Source organism: Talpa europaea (genome assembly GCF_964194135.1).
Source record: "Talpa europaea genome assembly, chromosome: 14".
Classification (NCBI taxonomy): domain Eukaryota; kingdom Metazoa; phylum Chordata; class Mammalia; order Eulipotyphla; family Talpidae; genus Talpa; species Talpa europaea.
Genome location: NC_140082.1, coordinates 75,444,481 through 75,465,254, shown reverse-complemented (window position 1 = coordinate 75,465,254; position 20,774 = coordinate 75,444,481). Strand labels below are relative to the sequence as shown.

Genomic DNA, 20,774 nt, shown 5'->3' with positions numbered 1-20,774 from the left:
TCCAACCCCGCAACACCTCTAGCCTATGCACCCCAGTTCTTCTACACTTAAAAAAAAAAAAAATTGCATGTTACGTAAAATGACAAGTTTAAAAATGTCCCTTCATGTTTAAATTTTAATTAATAGAAAACTGAGACAATTTCTAAACTAAACCATCAAGACAATAATCACAAAACCAAAGATGGTACAGATATAAAGGGATAGTCACTTGACCCTGATATGTTAATCCAAACCATTTAAATTTGCTATATATTAAGCACTTGACTTCAAATTGTCAAAGCCAAAAAACAGTTCTGAGGTTTCATAATTAAAAATTAAAGAAAGAGCAAAATATGGCCAACTCTGCAGTAACATTCTAAAAGTCTTTTAAAAGAATTTATAATTCTTATTTAAGCTACAGGAAATAATGTAATATAATAATAAAAAAAAAAACTCAGACACTATAGTTCAACGTGCAGCATCTAGTAATAATGGCATACCTTTTCTTTCTGTTTTCTGTGCAGGGACAGAAGATGTGGGTGTAGGCAGTTTTGATAAAGTAGATGCTCCATTAGCATCAAAAGATTTCTTTGGCTGGTGATCAGACTGTAGCGTAAATGGACTAGAAGGAACAGTGCCTGGGGTAGCAGTTGGATGAACCACTGGTTTGATGGGGTGCTGTACTGGCGTAGAACTACTGTGAGTCTCTGCTCTTGGCAGTCTGTAGTCTCTGTCATTGTGTCTGCTTGTTTGAGACAAAATATTCTGTGGGAGCAAACTACTGGCATCACTGGAATGCTTGTCTTCCACTTTAGTTCACAGTTCGAAAAAAGAGATGTTGGAATGACGGAAGGGGGAAGAAAAAAGATTAAGTTAGAATCCTGTCTTTAACACCAGCTAATTTAGCAACATACTGTACTTATATTTTTTTATGAAACTGCAAGCCCAGTTAGTTAGTGTCTGCAGTTTTGCTACTAGAATATACAAATAATGGAGAGGAGTTTCAGCTCAACTATAAATATTAATCTATATTCAGATTTCAAAGTGAGCTACTTGTTTGGGGGGTAATTTTTAGAAACACACCATAGTTCAAACAAAACATTAAAAAAAATCACTATATGGAGTTATAACATTTTAAATAAAAAGATTAAAAATATTTTAAGAGTAGAAAAAGTAAATGGCTCATTCTCTTAAAATATGGACCATAAGTTCTAGTATGACTGAATTATCTTTCCACAGTGGTTCAACTGCAAAGGAATTTAAGAGTGATCAGCCTGATTTTTTCCTGAATACTCAAGTAGCTAATTAGTGGGCTCTAAAAATAGTTTGTACCAGGGCTTAAAATGACCTCCTTTTAGGATGGATGAATTATGATGAACTGTGCATCTGATAAGCAAATCAACTGGTATTTTAAATAATGGTAACAAGAGTTCTCCATAAAATCAAGTTATAGATAATACTATCTGAAAATAGAAATCCTACATCACAGCATAGTCAGAAAAATGTACTTGCTATTAAGTTACATTAAAAACAGATCTTCCAATTTAAAGCCACATAAGTATTTTAAACTCAGCATTACTAAAATCACTATATTCAATATACTTCTACAAGACTACAAAGGAAGGAAAACTTCAACAATACCACCAACTTAATATTCATCTTATTTCTAACCTCAATTACAACACTCTAACAAGTAACTAAAAAATTAATGCAACCACTAAGTAGGAAACATCTTAAGGTTCAAGCACCCAATGTGTGAGGGTAATGTTAGCAAAGGCTGTCCTCTGTTGAAAGCTTTTTTTTCCCCCTCCAAATTCATGGTTCTCCTGAGCATAGAGACCAAGAAAGCACCAAAAAGGATGCTTAAACTGCAAGGCAGTTTCAAGCTGCTTCATGTTGCACCAAACAAAGGGTACTAGGTACTACCACAGTTTTTAATATCAAACACAAGGCATTTTGACTTAATAACTTAATAAATGAAATTCAGTGCCATAAATTACACATGAGAAAAATAGACTGAGCTATCAAGAGAATACAAATGTCTATTGATACTAATCAGGAAACGATCAATTTGTGTGCACATAAAGCAAGTTTTTAAGAGTTTCTTCCCGGAAAAAAAATTACTATAATAGAAATCTTTAGGGATATAGCTAATAAAAACACCATGCTCAATTTCCCCCAATCCCTGTCACCTGGTTATCTAGAATCTTTATCTCCTTGACCAAGAAAATTCCTTTCAGCTCCTTTTCACTAGTCAAAATATACCAAGTAAGCATATCTGGATGAAAATTAAAGATGACGTTTTTACCTTAAAAAAAAAAAAATTGACAAAAAACCAAAATAAACTATAGCAGCATGATAGCAACTGAGAAACTTACAGCTGCAATCACTCATAACTCTAGACAAACCATGTAAGTTTTGATTCTGCTGCACCCCTCCGCCGCAACATAAACATTTAGCAAATTATCTGTAGTCATTTTTGGTTTGTCACAACTGGGGAGAGGGAAGGTGTGTAACTGACATCTGGTATGTAGAGGCAAGGCATGGTGGTCTACATTCTACAAGGCAGGACAGCATCCCACAACAAAAACCTAACCCTATATTATTTTTTTATTGTTGAGAAAATCCAAATTATGGTTTCTCTAATCATAGAGCAATCACACTCTGAAGCAGATCAAAAATGACCAAACAAAACTAATACCAACAATATCAAATTAGAAATTGTACTCAAACAAATCTTTGATGTTAGGTGTGGATAACATTATTTGCTACATGTTTTTATTATTGCAAAAAAACCAAACATGCTCTAAAATCAATCTTTCTACCTTTATTTCTTGTCATGTATCTTCCCAGTCTTCCATGCCTGCCCCCCGCAACCCCCACTTGCATAGGTGTCTCTCCCTCCCTCCCCCTCTCTTGCGTGTGCAAGACACACACACACACACACACACACACTCTCTCTCTCTCTCTCTCTCTCTCTCTCTCTCTCTCTCTCTCTCTCTCTCTCTCTCTCTCCAAAGCTTTAAATCTTACCAGGCATGAACACCAACATACTGTAAATAAGGGAAAACTCTACAAACATCTTTCCGGATAAACAAAATTAAGCACTTAAATGGCTTAATGACTTTATTACTACCACACGAAGTATAGCTCGGTGACCAATTTTACAAAGGCAATATAGCCAAGGTCCTTTTCCAAATGTTACTTAAAATTCAAAACAGAGTGATATATGACATTCAGTACACAACGTCTGTACTGTGAGCCATCATATGTATATCTAAGTAATTAGCTAAATGGGCAAAGATAATATTCATAACATTGTTTACGGTAGGAAAAGAGTGGTACCCACTCAAGCACTCATGGATAAATTGGATTATTTATAAATGAGGGCATACCAAAAAATGGAATACCAAGCAGTCAAGATAACAAATGTAGAATTATAAGCTAACATGGAACATATTATTTCTAATATTACTGAACAGAAGAAAAGTTTGAAAAGTTATAATCCCATTTTGGGTGTAAAATACATACACGTGTGATTTTTGTACATTTATATGGAGATAGAAAAATTTCATGTCCTCAAATGTTCCTGTGCCCTAACAGCAAAAACTTTTCCCTGTGATTTGTCAATAACATATATGCCTTACTTTTGAAATCCAGAACAAAAAAATCTTTCATTTTGCAAAGGAAAGGCTGCGCACAGATAAATCACTAAAAAATATAAAGTAATTATTTCCTTAAAAAGGAACAGTTTCACTTCTGTCAACTTTTTTTATCAAATCGCTACTACTCCAATTCATTTACTCTACCATGAGGAAGGCTACTTTGGAAAGAATAAAGCAGATGTATGAGGTAATCTGATCTTTTATCCTCTCTGGGAACCCTCATTCACTAAGTGGAGAAGCCTAGCTTGGAAACGAGAACACACGCTCACTTTTACAACATATGCCACTCTTTCCCAAGCCCAACTCCCACTCCCCAAGTTGCTGCAAAGGCTCACAGAGTGCTACCTATTTAGCCCTTTATTTTATTTTTATTAGTGAAATGGTACTGTAACCCAAGTCCTTTGTCCCAAAACACAACATTCATAATTTAACTTCAGAACTTTTTATTTTCTAAGAACGGAATACAATTTTTCTGATATAAAAAATTAAATGTTCCAAGGAAAATTATCTTAAACATTTGAGTCTTACAGAAATGACAACACTATTTTTTCCATCTTAAATTGCCCCCATCAAAACAATTAACATCCTTTGCTGAGACTAAATACATCCCCTACTTGTCTGTTTTGCGTTTTAGAACGTTTCAAACACTTAAGTCTAAGAATTCCCAAAAACACATCTAGAATTCTTCTCAAAATTTCAAAATCTGATAAAGAGCCTAAGAACTTTATATGGCATTCAAATTTTATTCCAAGCATGGGAACCCACTGGGAACACAATACCTTTAGTAATAGTTTCAAGTTCAATTTTAATTTAACAAACAAGTGTATATTACCCATATTGTCCCACCTGGACAAAATCTGGCCTTAAAACAACATAAAGGTATGCTTACAGTCTGAATTATAGATGAAGACCACCTTAGAATATAAAGGCGTAAGTTTTCCAGTAATTCAGTATGGATATGTTATACAGATTGCAGTGAAGTTAATCTCTAAATATGAGGATAACAAGCTTCTCACTGGTAACACAAAACACCAATAAATACTTGGACATTATTGTGTGTGTGGCTATCATTCAATTGTTAGATTGAAACCCAGTGCGTTTTCTAAGGGATTTGAACATTCAGTTTAATAGGACAGAATTGGGGATGGGTGTGTGTGTGTGTGTGTGTTTTTAATCAACCCAAAAGTGTGATTTTTTTTTTTTTTTAACCAACTCATCTGCACTACACCTATTATAGGAAGGGATGAATACATGTGCAATACATCACTTTTCAGAAACAAAATGACAGAATAGGGGACAGTCAATATTAAAATAAACCTTTAGTTTTCTATTTACTTTAGTTTACATATAAATGGCTATAACCATGTAAAGTATATAAATTACAGGACGAATCAAATATTATACTGTTTCAGAGAAAAAAATTAATACTTACTTCCACTGGCAAATCCACTAGTGGCTGTTGCTTGCATCACCTCTCTTCTGTAATCTCTGTCTTTTGGGAAGCTATTAACTGCCATCTTGTTTGCTTCTTTTTGTCTCTGTTCTCTAAAAATAAGAAAAAATTTCAAAAAATCGTAAAAGTTACATCAAGTACAGTAAATCTACATATAATACTTTTGGCCAAACACTTAACAGAATGGCATATAGAAAATAAGTATACACAGTCATTAATATTATTAGCTGGTGTGGGAGATGAGATATTTTTATGCTATTAACTCCACAAACAAAATTGTGCATTCTGAAAATATAGTTTACATATATAAAGGGAACATATTTCCCTGTAAGAATTATAAAGACTGTGTTATAAAGAAGATGCACAAATGTAGATATACTAATTTTTCACAAGGCCCTTATAGACAACAGTTCATTTGTCCAAGTTTTTTTTTTTTTTAAGGAGAAATTATGAAAAACACAGAAAATGGGCCAACCACCGCAATTAAAAAACAGAGTGATGAGTATCACTATAAGGAATAAAGAATATACAGAATGTTTAACTACCTTTCAAGCCATTCTTTTGGTTTTTCCCATTGTGAAACTTCTGTTCGACAGTTGTAGTAGTATTTTTTCCCAGAAGAGCTAATATGCTCAGACCAGTCATCTGCAGAATCATAAGGCTTAAAAACATTTTTAATAATTAGAAAATGTTAATACTATTTAATCACTTGATATGAAATACCAGGAATGTCAAAGTATACATATGGGAAAAGACTTATATGTTATCAAAGGTGCCCTAATCAAGGATGTAAAATATCTGCATAGCGTATTTTAGGAGACCTTCAAAGATAACAATGAAATAACCCTATAAAATGTCAAATTAAACAGATTAATAAACAGTAGTTTATTAGGCACAGGAAGAAAAAAATGAAATTAACAACGACTTTATATAAGAGCATGATTAAAGCTCTCATTATCGTAACTTTAATAGCTGAAATGCAGTCACATGGGGAGGAGCAGGGAACTTACTCTCAACTAACTGGTTTGAGGACATGAGAACGCATCAGCTCTAAACTCTTTAGGGCACTAAAATAATCACATATAGTATAACAGAGAACATCCTGCATGTATTTACTGCTAGTTGGTGGAAAAAAGCACAAAAAGTTTTTACAAAGACAAAGCTATTTAAAAGCTGAGAATCTGGGGCCTCCCCTGGTGGCGCAAAGGTTGAACGCTGGGCTGCGGGGCTGCCCGCAGCCTCTGCAGCACCGGTTCATTCCCTGGCTGCCAGCGAGGGTCCCACAAAAAAACAAAAACAAAAACAAAAAAATACCTGAGAATCTGTTTTACCTTCAAAGTCCTTGAGATGGCCAAGTATTAAACAGAATTTTGTTTCACATTGTAATATTTAAGATCAGGGGCATCACTCATTTTCCAGGAATTAAAACTGGTCTTTCAAAAGTTTTCAGGTAGAGTGCCTTGTAGGTATTTTATAGGCACTATAAAATTATAATGAAATTAGGAAAGTCAGGGGCCTCCCCAGTGGCGCAGTGGTTGAGCGCTGGGTTGCAAAGCTGCCCGCAGCCTCTGCAGCACCGGTTCGATCCCCGGCTGCTCCCCGGCCACTGTAGGAGGGTCCCACATGGCGCGCAGACCTCTCCCGCAGCCCGCTGCTCCCCTCATCAGTGTGCTTCGGTCCTTCTGCCTGCTCTGCTCCCTGCTCTGGCTCTGGTGAATTCTCTCACCCTCCCGCGCTTCTGACTGTACCCAATGCTTGTATAAATAAATAAAAAATAAATCTTAAAAAAAAAAAAAAAAGGAAAGAAATTAGGAAAGTCAGAATGGCCTAGTTTTCATTGAACTGATTTCAGAAAGTAAAGTTTTACATGCCCACATGGGCCACAAGAAATCTGGTAGAATCTTAAGTATACTTCTCGATAAATTTCTTTACTATTTTTTCAAAGGAGTTCATGCTACATTTTGGCAGGCTATCCTTCTGGGTTCATCATGTCTATGGAATGGAACTCTTATGCCCCGCCTGTTTTAATTTTACCAAGTATGGAACAAGCTGAGAACTCACAGGCAGTCCTCAGGTGACAAAACTAATCAGTGGTAGAAGAAAACATTAAAATCCGTATTTCCACTAAATCAACACCAAATCTGGAAGTGACATAATAATTGTGAGGGCAGCTGAACAAATATTGCCGGTTTGTCCATATATGTTCTCATGTTTATGTTTCAAAATAATGACAGTATCAGAAATTAGTCATATGCTGTCAAACCTCTACAACCAGTGGAGAGTTAATTCTCAATCTTCCTAGCTTACTACAGTAGGCTGCACCAAGTTGCAGGTACCCAGTAACAGAAGGTCAAATTTTAAAAGTTCTCCACTACCCACTAAACCCAAATTAATAGGCAAACTGAGTTGTTCTACAAATGTTTCCGGAAGATTTGGTTTACTTTGCAAGTACTTATACGGGATTACTGGTTTGGTATGAAGAGGTGGAGACTGGAGGTAGGTGGACAGAAGACAACAGAGTAGATCAGAGTGGTCTAGAACTATACGTTTCTAAAGTGATGACTTGTGAACAGCTGGTATTATCTGTCCTGGAGGAGATAAGCTGCTTTGCATCAAAATATTTATCAATACACTGCTTCTTCCTTTTACCAAAAGTCTTGCTTAAAAAGAAATATTCAGCTCAACTAAACAGTGTATTTAATAACACTTCTGGCACACCCAACCAATGTGTCCCCTGTACAACCTGTCTCTTGCCCCTGCCACCCGTTTTACTGAAGTGTAACTGACAAATACAACTAAGATATTTCAAGTGTACATCATTTTTCACTAAGAAACATACAAAACTAAATCAAAACACAGCCTAGAATCCAGACTGTGGTATTGAGGATACCAGAGAAGAAGCGTGGGAATTAAAGAGGGGAGGAGGTCTAATGGATTATGGTGGACAAAATTATGGGTGTTTTGGTGGCTGGGTGTGGGTATGGTAAGATACAGTTGAAGAAGTACTTCTAAATTATATACAGTGGTATAAACCGTTACACCTCAATAAAAATACAATTAAAACAAAGTGTACACTGTTATTTTCTATGCACATACATTGTGATAGAATTATACCCATCTGCTGTAGCTAATTACCAGATCTACTACCTCACTTTTTCATGGAGGCAGACCAAGAACATTTAAATTCTACTTTCTTAGTAAATTTCAATTACATAATACAGTGTAATCAACAATCATCACTATGTTATATATTAGAGCCTTATTAAATCTCTTGGTTTTAAAAAGTATTTAACGATAAGAGTATTTAAAGAAAAGAACTGAACAAAGGGCCTGGAAAACATTTAAAGTTTTCTAAATTAGGCTTGATGTGGTTGCTAATAAATGCTCTAAGGCAGCAGTTCACCAAACGTTGTCCAGGAACACCTCAATATCATTTCACAAGATCTAACTATTTTCATAATAATACTCAGACAACTTTCTGGTTTTCTTTTGCACTCTACCACAAGAACACAGTAGGGTCTGCCTAGAGATTGTATAGGTCACTTGGTACGGTGACTAAATGCAGAGCAGATACCAAATTCAAAGTGTCATCTTCTACTCAGTCAAGCATTAAAAAGATGTTCAGGAGCCTCCCTGGTGGTGCAAGGGCTGTTAAGACGCAACCTATGAAGTTGTCTGCAGCCACTGCAATATGAATTCGATCTCCAGCCAGCCAGGGAGCAACCCACATCGTCCACTGCTCCCCTCAGCAGTGTATTTCAGTCAGTCTGCCTGTTCTGTTCCCCACTCTGTCTCTGGTGAATCCTCTCACCCCCCACACCTCTGACCTGTACCCCAGGCTTTTGTATGAATAAATCAGTCTTTAAAAAAAAAAAATGTTCAATGACTTTTAGAAAGTTATTTTTCATAAAAATTTACTAAGTTGACATGTAAAGGGGTTTACAACTGATTTTTAAATGAGTTACGTGTTTTTCAATTTATCAGTCCCTATTTTTTGTATGGTGAATATTAATAGTCATAAACAAAAAACTCCATTTTCATGAATGTAGATGGATCTTGAGAACAAAACAAATGAAAATGACTGCTCTGAAAGAACAGCACTGGGAGTTACTGAATTGTAGTAGCTCCCTTTCTTAAAAAGTCTCTCCTCTCTCATTCAAGTTCCCACTCATCCAAGCTAAGCTATGAAATGCAACAGTTAATTTTAGAATTAACTTATGAGTTGTCAATAAAGGATAGTTTATTAAATAACATCAAAGACAGCATTTACTGTAACAAAGAATTTCCTAAGTATTCTGGTAAATTTCTTTTTTAAGTAGAGTATCTTCAGGTGAAAGCAGTTAACACAGAACAGGTCATGAGCCTCAAACAAAACAGTTCCAAATATGCATAAGGTATTTAGTTGATATTGACAAGAAGCATTTTGATATGAATGCAAAGTCATCTAGGATTGAATCTAAACTGTTTTCCAACTAATCAAATTTGGTGAAGGAAGATTCAAATTATGTCCTTAAAGAGGAATACTTTTTCCCCTCTAAATGGAGAAATTGAGAACTATGGATAACTAATGTATAGCAGTCTACACAGTCTACATCCTATAAAGATTTAGATTAGGAAGGATGAGGCATTCAACAAGCTTTTCCTAAATACTTACATGGACGAAGCACTGTGTAATGAAACATTACAACGAATGTTTATCAAAGAAGTTAGCAGGGAATTACATGAAATAGTATAATAGTATAATACATAATAAAGTAAGAAATTTTCATTTTGACTTGCAACATTAGAAACTCTGTAGATAGAACTGTAAATAATACTGTTCACGATTTTCAAAGACAGGTTTAAAACTTAAAAACCCCAAAGAGGGAAAATAACATATCTTTAAAACTATTCCATATTTTAACCTGAATTAAAATAGTATGTCAATGCGTTAACTGATATTCACTTGTTTCCTTAGTTTTTCATTATGAATATATTATATGAAGATTAATTTTATGCTTTACTTGCTCCTCAAAAACTTGCTTTAGAAGTGACTTTAAGGCAAAGAAAAAGTCAGTTTGCAATAAAACTTCAGAAATATTTAAATGTCAACTTTTGGGGTAAGGTTTGAATTTACAGTCTGGAAATGACAAGTGCCATGCCCAATGGGTATAATGAAAGAGACCACTGCTCCAAGGTTAATTACACAGCTATAGTTGAAATCTACCCAAAGGGGAATCATGACTATGAAAATACCTAACATGTATTTCCATTATAGTAATGATCTTTCCATTTCCACTCACATAATGAAATCCCCTAGCCATCACCCCCTTTTTAATTTGGGTCTTATCTGACGCCTGTTACTCATTCTTTCTGATTTCACTATGTTAATCCACTTCTTGAAAATGCAAATAATTTTGTTCTCCTTGAATAAGAAAATTTTTTTTTTAACCAAAACAATGTCCACATGGGCTTCCACTATCCTAAAAGCAAACAAATGGCAATAAACTGTCAGTGATATAGAAGTTTAGTGCTACTTTGTAAATTAATGGACCCACTTTACACAATAGATTCATTCTAAAATCCTAATTATTTGTCTTATTGACAATGACTCAGCACAATAGTTTGATAACACCTGTTAAGATTTATCAAGCTGTTGTCAGCCTCAATAGAAACACTTCTCTACTCAGTTCTATGGTGCTAGGAGAGGGACAATGCAAATTACGCTGTATTTAGCCAATTGGCTTTGTTAGTTTATGCCAATAGTAAGCATTAGGGGGCCTCCTTGGAGGCCTAGGAGCACTGTCACCATAATGGCCCAAGCACTGTCACCATAATGGCCCACCAAGGCAGCCTTAGTTTGACACCCCCCTACCAGGGAGCTAAGCCACATATGGCACAACAGACCTCTCCTATCTTGCCTGCTATTCCCCTCAGCAGTGTATTTCAGTAATTCTGCCTGTTATGCTCCTACCCTCCCCAATCTCTGGTGAATCCTCTCACCTCTCCATACCTCTGGCATACACCCAAGCTCTTCTACGCAAAAATAAGTAAATAAAATTTAAAAAAGCACTAGAGGACAGTCCGAGAGGCAGAAGAAAGAAGTCTAGTAGTCAAGTCACAGTTGGTTCCAGTTTCTAACTGTTATCTCCCCCAAACCAGAACTAGCTTCGACAAACCACTTCAAAGTACTAACACCAGTTCTTGCAGGGCTCATCCTCTCAGTTCTTAGGTTCCGGTAACTCCTACCTCTTCCTTTTCATTCTCCTTCAGCCCAATGGGGTGACTGCTAAATATATGCTAAATATATGTTACCTCACTGATCCTTTTTAGTCCTCAATATCTGTAATATCTAATTTATTATTGCCTGTGTCATTTTCTGTTATAAAAAAATAACTACCATGAACTCTATTTTCCTAAGTAGACCCAGACTAATATGAAACTATTCTAAATTTGCTTTTATGAAAATATCATTACTGTCTCAATTTTCTATGGAAATGAACTATCCACACTGTTTTAACAAGGGAGAAGAAATAATAAACCCTAAGGGTCTTTCAATACCAATGACATCACCCAAACATCAAGACAAAAATCTACGGGATTCAACTACACTTCTACAGCCTTCTAAGGTATACATTCTCCCTGTAACCTGTTTTCCACACCAATATCTAATCATTTTTTTTTGAATTTCAAATATGCTGTTACTTCCTTGATTACAGTTAAAGGTCTCACTTAGCATTGTCGATGGGTTCTTCGAAACGGATTTAAGCAAAACTACATGTAATGAGGGCCTCCCTGGTGGCGCAGTGGTTGAGCGCTGGGTTGTGATGCTGCCTGCAGCTTCTGCAACGCCGGTTTGATCCCCGGCCACCAGGCGAGGGTCCCACATGGCGCGCAGACCTCTCCTGCCGCCCGCTGCTCCCCTCAGCAGTGTACTTTGTCAGTCAGTCTGCCTGCTCTGCTCTGCTCTGCTCTCCGCTCTGCCTCTGGTGAATTCTCTCGCCCTCCCACACTTCTGACTGCACCCAGTGCTTGTATAAATAAATAAAATAAAATCTTAAAACAACAACAACAACAAAAAAAAACCTACATGTAATGAAAGGAGTTCCTCAAATACTGATGTCTATTATACTATAGATGAGGGGGAAAAACAATCCTAGTAACATTTTTCAAAGACATGCTGTATATTCTCCAGTCACCTCCCAAGGTCTTGACATAAAACTCAAGATTCCTTAAACAAGATACATTAACTCTTTATGATCTGGCCCCTACTTATTTGCTGTAATCTTAGTTCTTACCATGCTTCCACACTATAAAAAAATCCTTGTAGTTCTCCAAGCATGCCAGGCTATTTCTCACATCTATGCATTTTAAGTGGAGTTCCTTTGCATGCTACACATAAACCTCTTCAACTAGCACAGTTATATGTAATCTGTTAAGCAGCATTGCTTGTACTTTCATATCATCCACACCCAATTTAGCAGTCCCCCCGAAAGTGCTCACAAAGCAACTTTAACATGCACTGTTCTGTTTACTTTTTTGTTTCTAATCATGTCCAAAAGTTCCTTTAAGATTGAACTAAGTTCCTTTAATATTAAATTTACAACTCAGCATATATGTGGCAAACTGAAACTTTATTGTGTTTTTGCTGAATGTATTGGAAATTCAACCTTGACTTAAAAAAAATCTGAATTTGTTGATTAATAATGACATCTTTTTAGAAATATGTAAAATCCCTTATTGAATTTCATGCCCTTGAAGCATAGGGACTTTTATATCACTAGTATCTAATAGAGAATCACATCAGATGCTCAACAAGTAAATGCTATAAAAATGCATATGATGAACAGAGAATGAATTCAAGTTAAACTACTTTAACTAGTCTCAAAATCTGAAGTTCTGTGTATCTCAGATGCTGTAGCAGTAAAATTTTGCTCTATAGGGCCTCCTTGGTGACACAAGGGTAAGTCACAGCACTATGAAACTGTCTGCAGCCACCGTAGCACGAGTTCGATCCCCTGGCCGGCCAGGGAGCAACCCACATGGCGCAGCAGACCTCTCCTGACTTGCCCGCTGCTCCTCTCAGCAGTGTACTTCGGTCAATCTGCCTGTTTGTTCCCCACTCTGTCTCTGATGAATCTTCTCACTCCCCACATCTCTGGCCAGTACCCCAGCTCTTGTATGCATAAATAAATCTTAAAAAAAATTTTTTTTGCTCTATACAGGAATGCTGATAAAATGCCAAGATGCCGTCTTCTGACCACCTCACTACTATCAACAAGGTTTAAGCTCATTAGTTCAAATACATTAAGAAAGTATCAACTTTAAAAATTCATTAGATTTTACAATGATGTCTCTTCTTTGTAATATATTCAACTGCCCCTCACCCCAAACAAACACCAAAACCAAAATTAGGTATGTTTATATACTTACTGCATCTGAAGTTTTGCTTGGATTATTGCTTGGATTAGAAGAATGTGAATTTGAACTATGAAGAGCACTGTGGTTGTGTGAATTTTCTTGTGGAGAGTAACTGGTCCCTTAAAAATAAAACAAGCAAAGTGAATTACAAATAAGTTGTCTTTTACATTTTATGTGTTTCTCTCATAACACAGACCATTATATATCCCCCAATCATCATTTTTTATTATGATTTATATAAGCATCAGGAATAAATACATGTTCACTCACATAAAGTATTTGTGAGCCTAACAGATGTGTCTTAAAACACACTATATACTACACGGCTGATATCCTATGGAACAATCTTATGGGCAAAACGTCATCTCCATTATTTCTGGCAGTTTTATAATAAAAATTTTATTAGGAAAAGACAACATAGAAAACGGCACAAAAACTCTGTTAAGAGCTGTACATCACAATTACCCTATTTTTACCCATTGATTTTCAATTCCTTAAATAATCCCCACAACTTGCTTTTTAAGTTTTTGGTCAATATTTTCAATGAAAAGTTATCAAGTTGTCAAAAGTCTCAGCAAAGGTACTCCCTTCAAGATGATGATGGCATTAAGTCTCCTAATAACAATTAACTCCGCCTTGAAATTGCTGAAGTAACTCATGAATAACCTACACATCTCAGGGGTCATCAGAGATGATCGCTTTTACTGTTTTAAGTAAAGTCAAGGTATAAAACTCCATAGTTGTGGGCCTCCCTGGTGGCGCAAGGAGTTAAGCTGTCCACATCCCAGGCCAGGGAGCTACCCACATGGCGCAGCAGACCTCTCCTGTTTCTCCCACTGCTCCCCTCAGCAGTGTATTTCACTTAATCTGCCTGTTCTGTTGCCCACTCTGCCTCTGGTGAATCCTCTCACCCCCACAGTTCTGGCCTGTACACCAGTTCTGGTATGCATAAATAAATAAATCTTTAAAAAAAAAATCCATAGTTGCAAAACCACTTTTATTAGTAATACAAAAAGTTTTACCACAAGTCTAATTCTTAGTATTTTTTTAAATTTATTTTTTAAAACAATATTTGCTTCCCCCCACCCCTCCAGACTGAGTCCCCATAGAAATTTCCTTCCCCAACGCACCCGTGCCCCATCACCACAGTCCCCTGTGCTCCTCCCTGCCTCCCTCTGATCCCTCTCCCTCTTCCTCTCCTGCAGTATGTCTCTGATTTATAATTGTCTGCTTTTGCTTTGCTGTGTTTTGTAGTTTTTGTTTTTTTTTTAAACACTGATGTCTTATTTGGTTTCCCTAGAGTCCTGTTATAAGTGAAACCATCCGATATTTTTCTTTTTCCTTCTGGCTTATTTCACTGAGCGTAATTCCTTTTAGCTCGATCCACGTTGCTGCGAACGGCATGAGTTTATCTTTTTTGATTGCTGAATAATATTCCACTGTGTATATATACCACATCTTGATCCAGTCCTCTATTTTTGGGCTAATTCTTAGCATTTAAATTTCATTTCACAAGTTACTTTTCAGCGACAAGTATCTTTTTTTCCCCCAACTCTTTTTTTTTAAACTGAGCTGACAATGGTGTAGAGATCACACTATGATGAACAAACACTGAAAGTGTGAGGAACTTAAATGGTCCAGTGGTTCAAGGATTAGGGGTCATAACCAGAGTCGGTAGAGGAGAAATGAGTCAAAAATTTAACTATTTCATAAACTTACACTGATAAGAGAAAGCTGATTTATGACAAATGAGGTAAAAGCAAGCAATGGAGAAAAAGGAAACTCTCTTCAACAAATGGTGTTGGGCAGTCATATGCAAAAAGATGAAACAAAACCACTATCTTACATCATTTACAAAAATCAATTCAAAATGGAATACAGAAAACAAAAAACAAACCAAAAAAAAAAAAAAAAACCCAAAACAAAATGGAATACAGACTTAGATATAAGACCTGAAACCGTAACACATACAAGAATACATAGGGAAAACACTCTACAACCATGACTTCAGTGATGTCTTCAATGACTCAACTTCATCAGCAAGGCTAATGAAAGCTAAACAAACAACAAATTGGCCTATGTCAAACTAAAAAGCTCCTGCACAGTGAAAGAAATTCATTAAGAGGAAAAGATATCCTACAGAGTGGGATAAAACAGCCAACTTACAGTAACTTCCTAAGTGCCCAAGGACAGAAAACAAAGATGTGGTAAATACACACAATGGAATTCGACTCAGTATAAAGAGGAAACAAAAAAAAGATGGAATCTTGCCATTTGGGACAAACAGATGAAACTGGTGAGGATTAAACTAAATGTAGTTAGGAGAAAAACAAATACTGGATGTCTAAATATAAAGAAACAAAACAGGAACAGAAAAAAAAAAAAAAAAAACCAAACCACCACTGGACTCTTGACTGCTGAACTGAGGCTCCAAGAGGGGGGGTGTGAGCAGAAAATGGAGGGGGTGCAATGAATTGTGGTGGAAGATTCACTGGTGCTTTGTGGAGGACACAGTAACATACATTTGAAGAAGTGGGAACCTATATTCCTATAACACATACTTTCAGGTTTTAAAGAAAATCTTACCAAGATCTTTGCAGAAATCTTTATTTTTCAGATAGAAAACTCATAATAGGTTTTAACAAAAGAATTTTTTTTAACATCTGCATGGCCTACCAGAATAACACATTTATATACCATGAATTGAGAAGTCCATGGAAATGAACATAAATGTCAGCAATAATGGAGTAAAGACCAATCTCACTGACTAAAATGAACCCAAGTAATCTATCAAGAAGCCTGAATTACATGCCCTATCTGACACTTATTTGCATCCATCTTGAGTAAGATGTTCCTTGCTTATTATCTACAAAATAAAAACGTCAACATTGATTTCTTAAAATACACAAAACTGCTATAGATAAGTAAATTAGGGATGAGGTTTAATGATTTCTCTTGAGGTTAAGATCTAAAAATTCTCTCTACTGTGGTGCTATTCCTAATATCAGTAAAAACACAAATATTGACAAACACTCCAATTAAATAAGCTTTTACCTCTGAAGGAATGGTATGTCTTCCACCAGCCTGATAGAACTTATCAGACAGCTTTTAGGTCTAGTAGATATGTTTTCAGAGGACGTGACATCATAATTACAAACTACAACCAAAAGTATCAAGGCAGACTAGTCAAAGATGACAGAAAACTGGACCAGTTATTAAGAAGGAAATCATTCTCTGAGGCAGAAACTTGTTGAATAGGGACTGAATACCACATTCTATGGAAAGGTTTACCTAAGTCCACTTAAAAAGCTAAGGAACGGAGGAACAAGATAAAGATATTTTAGTATAAGGCTAAGCATAAACTGACTTTATTAAACAGAATCCAAAACTGAGAAAAAGGTTTTATAGATAGTGTGGTATGGTAAGCAATGTCTTTACAGATTCCAGACTGAATGAAGGATAAACTTAATAAATCAAGGCAGGGCAAATTTGCCCCTGAATGACATGACTATAATAAGCTACACAAAATTAAATCTCTGTAAAGAAAGATACAATTAAAATTATCTTCCAAAGCACTCAGGGAGGTGGAGCTCTCATCTGAGACTAAATTTCTCCACAGTTCTTTCCAAAAATGAAGTAGCAAGTCAACAGAAAAGCATAGTGGGCACAACCTCCCCAGGGTCAGTCAGCTATACCTACAGAAAGTGCTACAATGCAAAATTTCTTGGAAGTCTTCTATTTTACCTTAAAAACTCACACGAATTTTTGTATCCTATTCTATAATGAATTTATGTTTCTGGATAAGAACACAAGTTTTTTAAATTAGTAGTATAATGCAAAGTCTAAAACTGAAATGCAATTGGTGGATGTAACATGTTCAAGAAAGTAAAGCCAAGCATAAAACTTGAACTCAGTATTGCAATGCCAAATTCAGTGATTGATCAACCACATGCTTAAAGGGGGAAAGGAGAAATAGTGCAGGCGCTTCTGTTTAGCCCAACCAAGAATATAAGTTGTTTACATGCTCCAGTGACCTTTACGCTCTGTATATTATCAAGAACAAGTCTCACTCCTTGGAAAAAAAAAAATCTCCTAAGGTAGTATTCCACCATAAATAGGTTAAAACTGGTTGAGGATGATATACATTTAAACCTTGAGAAGTTAGGCAAGTATTACATGCTTCTAAGAAAGGATTATTACCGAGAATTACTTGGTAAGGGGGCAAAGGGAAGAATAATAGGGTTTCTATATTCAGGCCCACAATTTGAAGAATCTAAAGGTACACAAAGTTTTCCTTCCTGTGCTCACCTAAAGGCAGGTGTGAATGAGATATATAGCTTGTTAGAGATGCTAATATTAGACTGAAGTCCAAGGATTAGCAAACTACAACTTTCTCAGTGCATGTTTTTAAAATAAAGTTATCAGAACACAGCCACAGCCAACCATGTAAATGTCTACTTGAAACTCTTAATTATGACAATAACTGTGTGGCCTACAACACTAAATTATTATCCAGCCCTTAAGAAAAAGTCCACCAAGTCCTGAATTAGACATTACTCTGAGATGAGTAAATAATACAATTCCAGATAACTTTTTCCCTGAATCGCCAACATTTAAAAAGACAGAATAATATGTACTTGGCATTCTCTAAAACTTTACAAGCTAGATCCTGAAAGGTGAGAATACAGCCTCCAGAATGGATGAAAATGGAACCCTCAAAGAATACTCTGGGGAATGGGCAAAAAATTAGCAAAATATAACAACTGTCACAGCAAGAAATGGACATTAAGCAATGAGACATCTCATTTGGAAATGGGAACTTGAATATTAAAGGGATGTGTATACAGATAGCTCTAATGGCCAAACAAGCTGGCAAATGCAGCTTTTCAAAGGGTAGAACAATAGTCATTTACTCTGCTAAGAGGCAAAATATTATGGTTATTTGTTATTGTTGTTATTATTTAGAACATGATAACCACTAGAATTCACTACTAGATCCTTAGTCTTTGAGATTAAGTAATTGCCTTTTCCAAATATCTAGAAGAACAAGGAAGGTATACCTGTAACACTAAAGATATCAAGGTTATCTACCACTCCAAACTGCTCTCCAAACTAATAAAAGTTAATAGCAGGACTAAGTTTCAGCAATGGACCTCAAACTTCAATATATTAGAAAATGTGCAGTTCAAGGTTGAATCTCACAGAGATTCTGATTCAGAATATATAGAAAAGACTGAATTTCTAATAAGCATTCCCAAGGTGGTACTGGTGTGGTCAGTACCCAGGCCACACTATTGTTCTCCAGTCTAAAATTGCACATTTGCAACTTGGGTCTTCTGTGGGCTGAAGAAACCCCTCCATTACCAATCCCAGCTACATGGGTATAATGTGCCATAGTCTGGTTGTCAGGTAGGGGGTTCAGGTCAGTGTATGACTGGCCCATGAGTCTGCACTTCCTCTTTAAGGCAGGGAGCTCAGACTGTGACTGTACCTGTACTACCACAGCCCTCACACAAGGACATGTCATGCTGAGTGGTCAGCAGTCTAGAAACTATCTGATCTTGTTAAGCGCAGGGCCCCAAATGCAGGGGTAAGGGGCCAGTGTGGGTCGGAGCCTGCCGATTGGCTAAGAGGGTGGGCTTTAAAGCTTCCCTGAAGGCTAAGGTCCCACAGCCATGTCCCACAGCTGAGCCCATGGATACTAACTACCATATCTATGGAGGTCTTCTGTGCCATGAAACCCAACTGGCTCAATGGGGAGCAGGACCACCATCAACGGTGGTAGTTGAGGAGGCTGGTGGGGAGAGTGTGCAACACTGCAGTTGCTGGCCACTTGGGGACATGGTGGTGGCAGTGAAACCTGCTAACCTGAGTTTGAGAAAGCAACTATTCACACTTTATTACAAATGTTTTATTTCCTCCCTCCTCCTATTCCAGAACCAGGGACGACAAACATTAAAAAATAAGATTTCACAAAGTCATATCTGTAATGAGAGTATCTGCTATAACATTAAGTATCTTCCTGAAAAACCTTGACTTCCATAAAACTGTACACTGAAATAAGTTTTATGGTTATGGTGCAAAAGTAAGTAGGAACAAACCACTAAAAAATATACAACTTTATTATAACCAGACAACTAACAAAAACTTGAGTAGCACAGGCAAGGAGCTTAGCATAACAACAGGCTGCTGCAGGGGATATTAAAAAAAAAAAAAAAAAAAGGATAGAAATTTGGCTTGCTGGGAAACAATTTCCCATGGAAATGAAGTTCTGAGCAATGATGAGGTTACAGTTAAAATGGACAGGAGAAAGCAGAACTAGCACAGAGAGCCATGCAAGCCTAGGGGCAAAGAGCTGTATTTTCTTTAGGGACCTTGCTTGTGTCATAGCTGGTTGAGGATCTTTTCCTATATGAAGGTTAACCTTTTCCTGCTATTCTGATTCTCCTTGCCTAGAGAAAACATTCATGCATGAATCAACTTCAGTTTATAATTAACCAACTGTATGAGAGTTAACCAGGAGTAAAAAGCAAAAATTGTAGCTAACCAGACTATGTCTCTGGGGGAAGGAGTAAGAGATGGGAGGCTTGCATCTGACAACCCTCTGTAGTTGAATTACTCCCCTTAGACCTGCGCTAGCCAAAGACAGTCACTAGCCACAAAAAGTTCATCTAAATTGAGATTTGCTGTATGTGTAAATGTGTAAAATGCACAGAGTTCAAAGACTTAGTAAAAAAGAATGTAAAATACAGCATATTAGTATTTTTATATTGATTATGTATTTTTGACATATTAACGACTAGTAAATTTACAATTGCATGCTTGGCTTACTGGACAGCACTACTCTATATAAAAGTGCTCAGTGACATCTAGTGAAAGGGGGCCAGAGATGCCTAACTCTGCAGAGTACATTTTCCAAAGAGCTATCCTATCCCATGCCTGAAAAAACCTACTTATATTTAACTGAGCCTATAACCTAATCCTCTTACTATAATATCCTGAATATAATTGCTATGAAAACTGCATCGCAGAGTACTGGTTTTGTTTTGACCTTTTACCAGGATGTTCACCACTTGGAAAAAAAATCTCATCATCAGGGCCTCCCCGGTGGTGCAGCGGTTGAGCCCTGGGTTGCGAAGCTGCCCGCAGCCTCTGCAGTGCCGGTTCGATCCCCAGCCACCGCGTGAGGGTCCCACATGGCACGCAGAACTCTCCTGCCGCCCGCTGCTCCCCTCAGCAGTGTATTTCGTTAGTCTGTCTGTTCTGCTCCCTGCTCT

At 36.7% G+C, this 20,774-nt stretch overlaps 1 protein-coding gene across 3 annotated transcripts in view; it reads right to left on the bottom strand.

The window, feature by feature from the left end:
• WAC (WW domain containing adaptor with coiled-coil) overlaps window positions 1-20,774 on the bottom strand; it is a gene marked incomplete at both ends in the record, with an annotated part of 77,792 nt that overhangs the window by 21,090 nt on the left and 35,928 nt on the right. For 2 of the 3 annotated variants that reach the window (XM_084253816.1, XM_084253817.1), the window contains 4 exons: window positions 480-788; window positions 5,077-5,189; window positions 5,643-5,758; window positions 13,510-13,616. In XM_084253816.1, coding sequence (XP_084109942.1) covers window positions 480-788; window positions 5,077-5,189; window positions 5,643-5,758; window positions 13,510-13,616 — 645 coding nt within the window. The remainder of the gene's footprint in view (window positions 1-479; window positions 789-5,076; window positions 5,190-5,642; window positions 5,759-13,509; window positions 13,617-20,774) is intronic. The other variant, XM_084253818.1, reaches the window with a different exon arrangement.